Here is a 13,802-nt window from a genome sequence, read left to right as displayed (position 1 = left end):
GGTTCCGCGGTGTGTCTGGGAGGGAGAAGGAAGGAGGGCACGGAGCATTCCGGACGGCGGGTCGGGGTTTCACCGTCAGAGGTTCTGCGGTGGCTGAGGGACCAACGAGGAGAAGGAGCCCCTTGGCTGGGGGCCTGTCTGATAACATCCAGGAGCTTTCTGATAAAATCCATAAAATCGTTCTGGAGGAATGGCTGCGGAGCGGGAAACGTTCCTCACCCGAGGAACAGAAGTAGACAGGTTGGGTTTCTCTGCACACACCCCCCTTCCTTTGCTCACCCCAAACCTGAGACAGTTTGTATTGCAGAAGCAGAAACGTGGTGTACTGCTCAGACGTGCTGTTCCAGTGCAGCCTCTGTTACATACGGAGCTGGGATAGAGCTGGATCCATCAGCGACATATTAGAGCCACTCACCTCACTCCCTGCCTCCTAGTGCAATGGTTTGGGTAGCTTGCTTCTCCCACTCATCTAGTTTGTCTTGGTAGTTAGGAAGAAATCTTGGAGACTTGAAACATACCGTATGTTGGTCTCCACTCTGTCTGCTGGACTGACTGGGAGCCCCAAGGACCTCTTGCTGTAATAGCTACAGAACCAATTCAGAGCATGTGCTACAGCGTTTGTGAGAAAGGGATGGGCTGGCCTGGCAGTTAAGATCAGAACAGCCTGATGAGGATGTAGATGCTGGTGCTAGATCACTGCTAATGAGACTAACCTGGCATTTTTGTTCATCCACATTCCAGAGCTGATATTGCTTTGATTGGACTGGCTGTGATGGGTCAAAACCTTATTTTGAACATGAACGACCATGGCTTCGTGGTAAGCAAAGGAAAATGTTGTTCAGAAAGACTGATTCACTAGCACTTGGGATTGGAGCTGAGCATTTTGTGGTTTTGGGTTTTTTTTTTCCACTTGTGATGGTCTGTCTAATAGGTGTTGTTTCCTCCTTTTAATTATAACCTAGGCTTCCCTTTGTCCCGACTCCAGAGAAGAAGACAGTAGTGCATGCCTGTACCCAGCTTGCCACCTAATGTGGTAGTTATGTATGTTTTTTCCCCAAAGTTTACTTTGGGCTTGGCCATTAACCATAAGTTCCCAAGGCACTTGCAAAGACATGCTGCAGGTCCATCCCTGCTCTGTGTCTTCAGGGAAGGTGGAGGTGGGAGAGCACGTGATGTTGAACCTTGCTTATGTAATTTGTAGTCTGAGCTCAAGTAACTGTTCTGTTGGGAGCTTTTATTAATGTGTTTTCTTGCTCCTCCAGGTTTGTGCTTTCAACAGGACAGTTTCCAAAGTGGATGACTTTCTGGCCAACGAGGCCAAGGGGACCAAAGTGATTGGTGCTCACAGCCTGGAAGAGATGGTCTCTAAGTTAAAGAAGCCCCGTCGCATTATCTTGCTGGTGAAGGCTGGAAGTGCAGTGGATGACTTCATCAATAAATTGGTGAGGCAAACATCCTTTCTCTCTGTGACTTCTTGCTGTCTTTTGGATAAGTTTCCTCTGGAAGATCTCAATTGTTTGTCATTAATAAGGTTTTGAAAGCATGGAGAAAACTAAAATGCTGATTTATTTTTGGTAGGTGCCATTGCTGGAAACTGGAGACATCATAATTGATGGTGGGAATTCTGAGTATAGAGATACCACGGTGAGTATGTTTTCTACCCAAAATAAATGTATAAAATACACATGATTCTTTCCTCTAATCATCGAAATAGTCAGTCAATAAGATGCCTTCTCCCCTCTGCTCTAGAGAAGGTCGAATTAAGTTATCTCAGCAAAACTAGATCATGCAGCCTATTAAAAATCAATTGTTACAGTAGTTAAGGACTTTTCTGTAAGTATATTTTTATAGAAGTTGCCCAAATCATCAAAGAATATTTTTACTGACATCTTTTAAAGTGTGAAGGCCTTTAGAAAATTACCTGTTACAATCGTAAAGCATTTTCATGGAGACTTGAAAAATCTAAAGATATTTATAGATTTGTTGTTATGTCTCAATCCTACATGACCACAGCAAAATCCAGTAAGACAGAACTGCTGGTTTGGGTGTCTTGGTAATGAAAATGACAGAGGAATTATCTGGGGGTGTTTTTGTTTTGTTTTATTTTTAAAAGCACCTGCTTGTGAGCAGGCTGCAACTATAGAAGTTGCGTTAGTGTATCTGGGACACATACATGAAAATGTTGCATTCAAATTGGTACTTCTGAATCTTTACAGGGGTGCTGGCATTAGTCTTTTTGCTTTGGCATCCTGATCTTGGATAAGTGAGTTAGCCATGCCAGAGTGAAAAGCAGGTACTAAATGAGGACCAATACTTGCAGAGCTGGCAGCTCCCCGTAGGCATCTCAGCCTGTGCTCTCCCACTCAGAGGGCATTAGTTTCCCTTGCAGTTGTCCACACTTGCACCTTCACTCTGCAATGAACTCAGCAACTCCACTTTGGGCCTAATCTGCCTCCCCCACATCTTTGCACACAGCGTGTGTCACCTGTCACTTAATTCTGAGCCTTTTCCAGCCTCAGTGCTGCTCTTTTCTATCCGGTGATTTGTTTTCTCAGCATGTCTCTTTTGCAAGGATCCATGTCAAAGCAACAGGAAGTTTCCTAATATTCACTTTGGTGTATGTACAAGCTTGCTCTAAGGTTGTCTTCTAGCATGTTGAAAGCAGGATTTTAAACCTAATTTTAGGTCTGAATCACTAACCTTTGTTTGTAAGGCTCTGGCATTAAAATAAGTTAAATAATACTGCTCTGCTCTTTGTTCCAGAGACGTTGTAAGGAACTTCAGGAAAAGGGCATCTTATTTGTTGGAAGTGGTGTTAGTGGTGGAGAGGAGGGTGCCAGATATGGTCCTTCACTCATGCCAGGAGGAGCCAAAGAAGCTTGGTAAGCATGAGCTAGTATATTCTTCATCAGAATGGTCTGCAACAATTGTCTTCTGTTCACGTTGAGAGCTAAGGGAGGGAAGGAGGAGGGCGTGGGTGTGGAGAGAACAAGATATGTTGCCATCTCACTTCCTCGAGGCTCCAGATTTCTCAACCTAGCTGGGGTCATGGGGCAGTGCTGAGCTTTCATGGCAGGCCAGACAAAGACAGGTTTTTCTTCCAAGAATTCACAGGCGAAAGTAGCACCTGCAGAAATCTGGAGAGAAATGTGTGCCAGGGGAGAAAAGAATATTACTTAAATTTTTAAAAAGTACTGTTCTTGGTTATGCTTTTTCTTTGGGGGTATTTTGAAAGCTGTTAACCCTGGAACAAGCAGCAGCAAACATCCCTGCAGTGACACACGTTATAAAAGAGGCTTCAGTACATGTTTGTACCAACTGTTAAATACATTAATTTTTTGCAAGTTCCTATAATGCTGCCCTGCTGTTATGCACTCATGTGAGTGTAAAGGACTGTACATCAATATTCATATTAGACTTTATCCCTGGTTGCTCATTCTCTCTGTAAATGTAGAAAGAAAAGGTGTGTCCAGGCTTTACCTGAGCTTTAGAATCTCTTTAAGTCTCTGTCCATTTGTGTTAGCACTTCATACCAGTGTCAACCTGTTCAAATTTGATGGCACAAAGCCAGAAACAAGTCATCTCCTGTCTGATCATCTTTTTGCCATCAACAGCTCAATAAAGACAGCTCTGTCTGCCACCCTTCCCTGAGCTTTGTCCCTCCCCTCTTTCACAGCACCTGCAGCCTGGGTGCCACCCATGCTCCTTTCCCAGTGGTTGCTTTAGATTGCTCCAAACTTGGCATTCTGTAGTGCTGGCCTGTTGGCTGAGCAATTACTACACGTGGGGAGCCTGGCAATGACAGAAGCTCCTAATTACTGCAATAATGCAGATAACTATATCCTGACTTGCATTTGTGGTGTTTCTTCCCTCTCCTCTCCTCCTCCACCCTGGATTTTTCTTGTGCCTCTAGAACAGAATGGGATTTTGTTTCAGCTCTGGCACTGATCCTCTCTGAGTGTGAGCCTGTATAATAACCTGCCTCTATTTCCCCATTTCTAACATGGAGAAGAGAATATTTGGGCTGCTTTAGGTACATTAAGCTTGCCTGCACAGTGCTGCAAGAGTGACATGGGCTGTCCCCTTTTCTTGCAAAAAGTGTCTAGTTCTGGGTAAAACATACATTTTATTTGACATTACTGTGTGGTGTGTTATCAACCTGCCAGCATGCCCTCACCCCAAGCTGCCTTTTGGCAGGTTACAGAAGGATGCATCATGCCAATGGATTTTTTTTCCCCTCTCCTCTCGTGGTGTTTGTGTCCTCTGCCTATCTGCTGAGGCATATTGTTTCTCCCCACAGGCCCCACATCAAGACCATATTTCAAAGCATTGCTGCTAAAGTGGGATCTGGGGAACCTTGTTGTGACTGGGTAAATATTTGATACTGACCTTAACTTGTGGTTAGATCTGTGCTTAGGACGCTTGGTTGCTGAAGCTCATACGTGTTTGTCCTTAATAAAACCAGCAACATTAGTGGGTTGATTTTCTGACCGACTGCATTCAATTCAAATCTACCATCTCTGATAACTTATCCCATACAATGGAAAGAAAGTTTTATGGGTGAGTGCTGGGGGAGCTAAATGTTACCTGTGACCCACAGTGTTGTCAGTTAGCACTGGGCTTACTTCCTCCCTTCCTTTAGGTGGAAGGAAGCCATGGGCAGGTATTAAACACTGGAGGTCGCGACAGCTCTGTTGCTGATGGCATTTTTTGATGTTTTCTGACAGGTAGGAGATGAGGGTGCTGGACACTTTGTGAAGATGGTGCACAATGGGATTGAATATGGAGACATGCAGCTGATCTGCGAGGCCTATCACCTGATGAAAGATGTGCTGGGCATGGAGCATGATGAGATGTCAGAGGTGATCTGTAGTTTTTTGTCTCTTGCCTTCTTGAGCCTTGGTGGTTTTCTGCTGTTGATGGGCTTGCCTGTATGTACATGAAGTTAATTTTTCTGACATGCCTTCTGCAAAGGGCAGTACACAATATCCCTGAGCTTCAAATGAGGTAAGGAGCAGCAAGTACATACACCTAAATATTTATATGAGTTGTCTAAATTCTCCTATTTCTACAGTTGATTTTTCCCCATGAAGCACCTTCTTGTATAGAGATAAGAATTACCTTGCCTCAAAAAAGCTAGTAAAACACTGAGGATTTTAATCAAGCAGGGAAATCTTGCAAAGACCTTGTTGAAGCAAGGTCAATAAGTATGTGTCTTGGAAGGGCAGTTCTGTTTCCAGCCTTCAGTGCCGGTGATGACAGGCAACAGGACAGGCTGTGTCTCTGCCTTCCCAGTTGGAGATGGGTGTTCTGCAGCTCTGAGTGTGGGGTGTGCTCCTTCCAGTGCAGGGCTTCTGCACAATGGCCCTTCAGCAGTGCTGAAATCATTGGTAGATGTGGCAGGGTACCAATGACCAGTATCTGAGATAGCAGCACCCCCTTCTGTATGTATACATACATATATGTATGTATATGTATACATGTATCAATAAATCAGTTGATATATACCATAGATACATATTAAATTGGGGGGTGTGTATACGTATGCGTATATATATATACACTTTTTCTCCTTTTTCAGGTATTTCAGGAATGGAATAAGACAGAGTTGGACTCTTTCCTGATTGAAATCACAGCCAATATTCTCAAATTCAAAGACAGTGATGGCAAATACCTCCTCCCAAAGATCAGGGACAGCGCAGGACAAAAAGGCACAGGGAAGTGGACAGCCATTTCTGCCCTGGAGTTCGGAGTCCCCGTCACACTCATAGGTAACTGGTTCTTTGATCTGGTCTCTTTCCTGCCTGCACATACCACATCACAGTAGGGAGCATGGTAATAGGTAATCTCAGAAATGAGCCCACACTAGGGCTTGGCTCGCAGAAGAGGCTCTTCTAGGCGTGGCTGTTGCAGTCTTTCTGCCCTTGAGAGCCATCACTGTTTTTCTTTGCTGGGCTTTTTTTTACCTTGTTTCTCAAATGTCAGTAGTACTGTTATCAAGCCTTGGTCAGTGGTATATTCACAGTGCTGGTCATGACTCGGTGACAGGTGAATCTAAGTGCCATGCTAGGAGTGTCATGCTAGATTGATGCAACATTCCTCTCAGTAATCCTTTACCTTATCTGCCACTCTAAATCCCGTCATGGCCTTAAAAATGGTTTGGTTTTTTGTTTGTTTTTTTTGTTTGGTTTTTTATTTGTTTTTTTGTTTGTTTATTGTTTTTTTGCTTGTTTGTTTTTTGTTTGTTTTTTGTTTTTTTGTGGTTTTTTTTGTTTGTTTATTTGTTTGTTTTAAAAGTGAGGACAGGACACCCTGAAAAACTTGTTGCTTGACCACTGCTTGCTAAGTACTTAGGCTTCTCTGAAGGCATAAAAATTATTTGTCAGGTATCTACCTCAGTAGTCTGTTTCTGTTTCAGTATAATTTGGCTAACCCAGCGTTAGTGTGACTGAACAGGAACACGAGGGCCAGACTGTATTATGGGTTGAGGAGCACAGACAGATTTTTTTGAGAATAGTGGGAGACTGCTACCGTATGACGGGGGCTGCTGTTTTTCCACCAGAACAGTTGATTGTGGGGTTTCTTTATATACTCTAGACTGCTGCTGTTATTTTGTTTTGTGGCTAATAAGGCTGCTGATCCAGAGCCAAATTAAGATGATGGAAATGTATTTTGTAATTGCTTTGAATTATGTCCCTATTATTAAAATATTATTATATAATAATAATAATAAGTGTGAGAATTTACCTGCTCACATACATACCTAACAGTCTCTTTACCTACCCCTTTATCTAATCTGGCCTCTGAGTGGAATTGTGACACAGGAGGTCTAATATATCTGCAACACATTTAGAGTGCTCTCTTACCGCAGGTCCAATGTAGACTTTCCTGTTGAGTAAATAAGATGACTCAACAGGTTCTTTGCTTTTGGACTGGCTTTAGTTTTCATGGCTTCTCTACCTGTTTTTCCTTTGCCTTGGCAGGTCAAGTCCTGTTGTATTAGAAGATAAGAAAAACTGTATTCAATAGGCTAAAAGAGAGTAACTCCAGGGATAGCTGTCAAACTTGGCTGCATTCCAACATGTTTTTAGAAAACAAATTTGTAAATGGTTTTAATTCTACTACAGCTATAGTCTTTCAGTTCTGGGCTTGAAACAGTGTTACTTGCTTTTGCTGTTAATATTCTCCTGTTTGGGGTTCCTGCAAAGATCGAGGGTGGAGGAGACACTCCCTCATTAGTCCAGGGCAGCATTGTTAGGTAATGATGCGTTGATAGGGAAGTAGGTGCAATAGCCCTTGTGCAAACACGCTGTTCTTAGGGCAGTAGCTGTGTGTGTGGTTTTACTGCATAAGCATGACTTGCAGACTTCTGCTTGTAAAAGCACAGTCATGCTCCTCCTGCGTTTTCCTGATTTTTCCCCACACACTTCTCCCCAGTGTAGGAGGAAGTTTTTGCAAAAATGGAGGGGAGCCAGTTCTGATTTTGATACAGTCTGTTAATCCTACTGCAGGGCGGGTTTTTGGGTGGCTTTTTTGTAATTCATGACTCACTTAAAAGGTGGAAGAAAAGCTCAGTACAAAATCTATAATAAACTTTATTGCTTTCCTTCTATCAGACCCTGGAAAGGAAACTTTATTTTTTTTTCCCCATTTAACATTATCTTCAATTGCAAATAAGTACAACTTAAAACAGCATGATTAGTAATTGACTGAGCCAGATCAGGCTTTCTCTTTAGGAGCTGAAGATAGTGCTTGGCTAATTCCTTAGCCCTGGCAAATTACATTTAGTAACCTGCTTAATGATGTTATAAAACTTTCTTGTGGGCTTCTGGATACTAGTGTTGCGGGCCTAGCAGACTTGTAAAACTTATTTTCTCTTAACAAGCTAACCTGATGATTTATTCTTTATTTTAATTGCTCTTATTTTGCATGTGTGTATTTCAAAGCACATCTAGTTAATGCGAGTTGGCATTTATGCAACAGCTTTTTTTCTTCAAAGCATAATACAATAGTTAGAGAAGTCTTCAGCCTTGCCTGTCCCTCGGCTGCGGTGCACAGTGTCTTTATAAATAGGAAGAGATTTTCAAGTCATTTCTTAAAACTAAGAGCTGGTGAAGGTTCCTGAGGATCAATTTTCATGCAGATGACTTGTCTTTTTTTTTTTCTTTATCTTTTGAGAGCTGTATTACTCAATACTGGCAGTTTGGTCCCTCAGGAACGCTGTTGAAATAATTCATTTGTACCCACCCCTCTCTCCCCATGTGATTGTTTCGCTATGTGTGTGGCTCAGCGTTCAGTGGTGCTCTCACTGTGTGCTTGAGGACAAGTGTCTCAGACCTTAACAGTGACGCTGAACTTTCTAATTTTCTGACCTTTCCTATCATACTTAAAGGTGAAGCTGTGTTTGCACGGTGCCTGTCTTCCCTCAAAGATGAGAGAGTCCAGGCCAGTAAGCTGCTGGCTGGGCCTAAAAGGACTCAATTTGCTGGGAACAAGAAGGCCTTCCTGGAGGACGTACGCAAGGTGAGTCATTGTGCTTGCCAGAGCGCTGTATGAAAGCTGCATACCAAAGCAGGTTTTGGATGCTGTAAACCTGGTGAGGAGCTCTCATGTTTACATTTCATGTCAATTAGTTCCTGCTTTCATCTGTTCCATTGTGCATTGTCTAGTGCTGTCCACAATGTGACCATTTCCTCTCCTGACCAAAGAACAGTCCTGAAGGAATTCAAGTCTGAGTTGTAGTGGGCAGTGACAACTGGCTGGGGTGCAGAGGACATAATTCATGAACAGGAACTTGGTTTTTTGACCTTCAGCACTCTCGTCTTTATAATGGGGATAATAGCTCTTGGTCTCTCTCTGTTGAGACCAAACTTTCCAACAATTGGAAAGGATATTTGGATTCTCAGATAGCTGGAATGTGACCAGTATACTCAACCTTGATGAGATGTGGACTAAACAGAGCATGTAGACTGTAAAGTTTCTTGTTCAACTTTGTGGGACTTCACATGGAATGTGAATTTGTGTTTTTAGGCCCTGTATGCTTCCAAGATTATCTCGTATGCTCAAGGCTTCATGCTTCTGAGACAAGCAGCCAAAGAATTTGGCTGGACGCTGAATTACGGGGGCATTGCACTGATGTGGAGGGGAGGCTGCATCATCAGAAGGTAATTAAGATGAGCAATTAATTTAGGTGCTATGGGGAGAAGAGCAGGCGATTTGGTTTATGTGGTGCTAGACTGACAAACCTAGAGATTTTCTTGGAAAATCCATGGAGTTAATCTGCTGGTAAGAGATTGAGAGGCTATTTCTGTAGACAGCACTAAAGGTTACCAGATTAAGCCAATTTTCTGGTGGCTTAGCTACTGTGGGTTTTCTTGTCTTTTGTTTTGTTTGCATCTTTCTCAGTGTTTGGAATCTCAGTCTGTCTGAGTCAAATTTTGTGACTAAGTTTTTGGTTCTGGGTCTTTGTTGGAAGCTGTGAAGTTTTATTCCTGGTTTATGTGTGTTCTGCCTAGTGTGTTCCTGGGAAAAATCAAAGATGCTTTTGATCGAAACCCTGAGCTCCAGAATTTGCTGTTGGATGATTTCTTTAAGACAGCTGTTGAAAATTGTCAGGTGAGTTTCCAAGGAAGGAAGAGCATAAAACCAAGTTCACAGTCTGGACTTCTTGAGCTTCTTTCCCAGGTGTTACCTTCACAAGTATATTTAGACTGATGAAAAGGTAAAGAACATCCTTGAAACCTATTTATACAGCATTCTTAATCTCAAAGATCTCGAAACAATCCTTTGGGACTGTGTGTGTATCTGTACCCACATAATGTATGGGTGTAGGAATTCCTCATCTATGGTTTGAAGGTACCCTTCTTTAGTAGAACATATCAGTCTTACAGGATCAGGACAGGAAAAAAACTACACAGTTGGAGCTGGTTGAAATTGAACAAGGAAGTTACTGTGATGTAGGCTATACTGAGGCCCAAATTAGAATTTTGCCAGACACCAGAGTTAGTGACCTGTCCTTGAAAAAATGCCTACAAATGCATCTTGCCTCTGTTTCATTGGCAAGTTGGAGAATGTTAGTTCTGTGTGAAGGAAACAAAAAAGGGGTTGCATCACTGAAGTGTTAATTTCTAAATCAGCATCCAGATACATCAAGCGATGAACCATGGTCCCATGTAGTGTTGCAAGGTACTGTCAAGCTAAAGATAGTACAGGAGCACATAAACTTATAGTCCTTGTTGTGTATTGGTTCTTCTCTTTGATACTAGCCAAACTAGTATTAGAAACTTGAAGTTTCCATTTTACAATTACAGAAGAGCCTTAGGCAGAAATCTAGCAATTCAGAAAAACCACAATGTCAGGAAAAAACGTGTATTGGTTCTTCTCTTTGATACTAGCCAAGCTAGTCTTAGAAACTTGAAGTTTCCATTTTATAATTACAGAAGAGCCTTGGGCAGAAATCTAGCAATTCAGAAGAACCACAATGTCAGGAAAAAATGTCTAGCCTGTGAGGACATTCTCTTCACTGCCGTGTATCTTGTGCCTGCTGTGCACTTGGATTTCAGTTGCACAGAGTATAAAGCTCTGTTCTGTTACCATTGTTTGCAGTAGCACCAAAATAACAGCGCTCCAGACCCCCCGTTCGTTAGACGTCGGTCTGCCCAAACAGTGTCCTGATTTGGACAGAGCTGACAGACAGAACTAAAACCAGGTTATCTGGCCAACAAAGAGGTCATATATTATTAATAATTATTTAAACTGAAGCTGAATATTCCATGCAGGTTACTGAATTGGATGTACAGTTGAAATGAGGATTATGCACGTGTCTGTCTGAAGTGTTGTGCTGACCTCTCATGCCTTTGAGCAGACTTTGTACAGATTAGAAGTTTCTGAAAGTGTCTCAGTGTTTGCTCAGTATGTTCCCCACTGTGTTCATGCTTTTGGGATGCACTGATGATGTTTATGTAAAAGAACAACATCCTTGCTGGAGGCTGTGGTTTGACTGCATGTGAAGTATGTCTGCACTTTAATTGTCCTCTTTGTTAACTGTATCTTGCCAATATTTTGGATCAACCTTGTTTATGTAAAATCAGAAATGCCCTGCTGCATTTGCTCAGACTTGGTTATTAGACTTCATGTAATGTGAAATAGCACATATTAGAATAGTTCATATGCCTGCAGATACCTCTGAGCAAGCACTGATTAGTTTCTTTCTTTTTTCTTTCCCTCCTCCTCCTTTTCCTCTCTCCCAGGACTCCTGGCGACGTGTAATCAGTACTGGAGTACAGATTGGTATCCCTATGCCCTGCTTCACTACGGCACTTTCTTTTTATGATGGATACAGGCATGAAACATTACCAGCTAACCTGATTCAGGTAGGTGCCTGAAATAGTGTAGCAGGTCTTCTAGCTACTGAAATATCATCATGTTATTATTTAAATACTGGCCTAAAGGCCATGATGGCAGTATGTCCTAATCACTCCAACATTTTAAAAATAAAGGATTGCCTAAGGTAATTTTTAAACATTTCTGGATAAAGAACGCCAGAGGTATTGGTATGACAGTGCCTGGCATGTGTTACTATTCTATCTGTGAATCAAAGGTAATGATATCTTTGCATTAAAATGCTTTATAAAGAGGTATCTTTGAACCTTTGGATATATGCAAGTGCTTGGTTTTTTAGATTAGTACCCAGCAGAAATAATATACTTGTCTTTCTACAGATCTCTTAATTACTAGATACTAGTAGATGTTTCATTGCAGTGATTTTGCTAATGAGAAAATAATTTGAATGTTAAAATACTGGGGTCAGATCTTATTTCTAGTATTCTTATAGTCAAGTATTGCTAGGTGCAACTTCTGGTACTCATATGACTGTGATACTCATGTCTCTATTTTGTGTGTGTGTGTTCTTATTCTAGGCTCAGCGCGATTACTTTGGTGCACATACGTATGAGTTGTTATCAAAGCCAGGTGTATTTATCCATACTAACTGGACAGGCCATGGAGGAAATGTGTCCTCTTCTGCCTACAATGTCTAATGGAAATACTTCTTCTTGAAGCCAAGATACTGTAGATCTCACATATTCCTCCTAGAATACCACTTTTTACTGTACTGTGCTAGAACTTGTGTTTGGACACTTTTGTAATAACTTGTGGATATATTTCATATATATATATATATATCTCATATAAAAAAGCTAAATAAACTTGCTTATAAATGCATTGGGGTGTTTTATTAGCTGGCCAAAACTGGCTAAAATGTCTTTGTGTGGTATTTAATAGAATACATTTTAAAATTACAATATTTTTATTGTATTATAGTGCATAAACTCATAGAGATCAAGATAGAGATGACTGCATTTCAATAATTGCTAAAGTGGAGAATGGCAGACAGCTCAGTAACGCCACACAAGATTTCAGGGAGGTAAATGCCTTTTTTTTTGGTTCTCATTGTTTGTTGTAACAGGCAAGAGCTTGGTCCTTAAAGATTAATTCTTGGGTGTTCCCTTGCACACAGTCTTTTACACTGTGAGCTCTGTTTGTTTTCTGTGAATGGCTGAAGGGTGGATCATGGAGAAACCTGAATGCACGTCAAGGGTGTCCAAACTGATACTTCTGTCACTAAGCCATTCTCCCTCCAACTGTTGTTCCCAGTTCTAAGCTCTGGCATAAACTGCTGTCTTAGCTGTGTGCTTGCACTTTTCCCCAGATTTCCCTTCTTTTTTGTCTCCTTTTCCCATGGGGCAGGTAAAAATACCTGCAGTGGCATGCAAAGTTGGCTCTATTGGATATCCTTTTCCTGCAGTCTCACTGCCAATCATCTTCAGGACTTCTGAAAATTCACCTGGGTGCTTGTACCTTTTTTTTTTTTTTTTCTCTCAGAACGTCTCAAGTGTTAAATTTTGTGCTGTGCACTGATTTTTTTATATTATGTTTTTGCTCCATTTATTTCTGCTAAGACAGTTTGTTACTTAATTATTAGTTGGATATCTGTATAATTAGCAAAAGATTACTTTCAATTTAAAGCAACTTTTCTGCAAATTACGTTGTAACATTTAGGAACTCAATGAAATAAATAATGACAAATTGCAGGCAATAGTGATTCAATAGGCAGTTCTTTACTGGGAGGGTGCCGGAGCCCTGGGACAGGCTGCCCAGAGAGGGTGTGGAGTCTCCATCTCTGGAGATGTTCAAACCCACCTGGACATTTTCCTGTGCAACCTGGTGTAGAGTGCTGTGGCAGGGGGGTTGGACTGGGTGATCTCCTGAGGTCCCTTCCAACCCCACCAGTCTGTGATTCTGTGATGAATATTTTCACTGTCAAATTGCCCCAGCATTTGTGGTTTAGGTTCTCCAGAAGAACTTTATTAGAAACTACTGTGGTGGACAGTAGGAATGATTTTGCCAGTTTATTGTGTGCATAGGCATTGTGTTTGGGGGGGAAATGGGATACTCTCACTGGTCTATTTTAGTATGATATTGGTGCTGAGAAGATATCTACTCTGCTTGTTCTGTGATCTCATGTGAACTGAACTGTTCAGGGGTAAGGGACTTGGGTGTAAGGGATGGGGACATCCGCTGATGCTGCTTTCCTTCTCTTTTACTAGTTCGTTTGATCAAACAAACTAGTCAGACACGCACGCGTTAACTCCCGGGGGAGGGATGATCGTTCGTGGCCCAGCGGGGTCCAGAACCCTCACGTGAGGTGTTCCAGCAGGACGGGTGCTCGCATCCCGGACCGTGCCCAAGGCAGCAGCCTCAGGGTAACGTGCCGGCCGGCCCGCGGGGCGGTTGTTTTCCTC

General features: G+C 42.0%; 1 protein-coding gene across 2 annotated transcripts; it reads left to right on the top strand.

Moving 5' to 3' along the window:
- Positions 1–739: 739 nt before the first annotated feature.
- On the top strand, positions 740–12,220 carry PGD (phosphogluconate dehydrogenase). 2 transcript variants are annotated; one of them, XM_010164597.2, is made up of 12 exons: positions 740–817; positions 1,263–1,442; positions 1,579–1,644; positions 2,764–2,882; positions 4,301–4,370; positions 4,728–4,862; positions 5,582–5,771; positions 8,393–8,523; positions 9,031–9,164; positions 9,516–9,615; positions 11,250–11,372; positions 11,919–12,220. In XM_010164597.2, the coding sequence occupies exons 1-12, from the start codon at positions 773–775 to the stop codon at positions 12,036–12,038; spliced, it is 1,413 nt and encodes a 470-aa protein (XP_010162899.1). In that variant the 5' UTR covers positions 740–772; the 3' UTR covers positions 12,039–12,220. The 2 variants fall into 2 exon arrangements, with proteins under 2 accessions (XP_010162899.1, XP_028940015.1); XM_029084182.1 differs by lacking the exon at positions 1,579–1,644 and having other exon boundaries at positions 743–817.
- Positions 12,221–13,802: the final 1,582 nt, after the last annotated feature.

Source organism: Antrostomus carolinensis, unplaced genomic scaffold (assembly GCF_000700745.2).
Source record: "Antrostomus carolinensis isolate BGI_N321 unplaced genomic scaffold, ASM70074v2 scaffold24823, whole genome shotgun sequence".
Classification (NCBI taxonomy): Eukaryota; Metazoa; Chordata; class Aves; order Caprimulgiformes; family Caprimulgidae; genus Antrostomus; species Antrostomus carolinensis.
Note: the sequence above shows the minus strand (reverse complement) of the source record. Positions and strands in the feature narration are given on the sequence as shown.

What these genes read in the sequence shown, in the direction of transcription:
- PGD (XM_010164597.2), top strand. Translation starts at nt 773, where the DNA reads ATGGGTCAAAACCTTATTTTGAACATGAACGACCATGGCTTCGTG. An exon ending in TGAACGACCATGGCTTCGTG is followed by an intron (nt 818 to 1,262) that starts GTAAGCAAAGGA and finishes TTGCTCCTCCAG; the next exon opens with GTTTGTGCTTTCAACAGGAC. An exon ending in GGAGGAGCCAAAGAAGCTTG is followed by an intron (nt 2,883 to 4,300) that starts GTAAGCATGAGC and finishes TTCTCCCCACAG; the next exon opens with GCCCCACATCAAGACCATAT.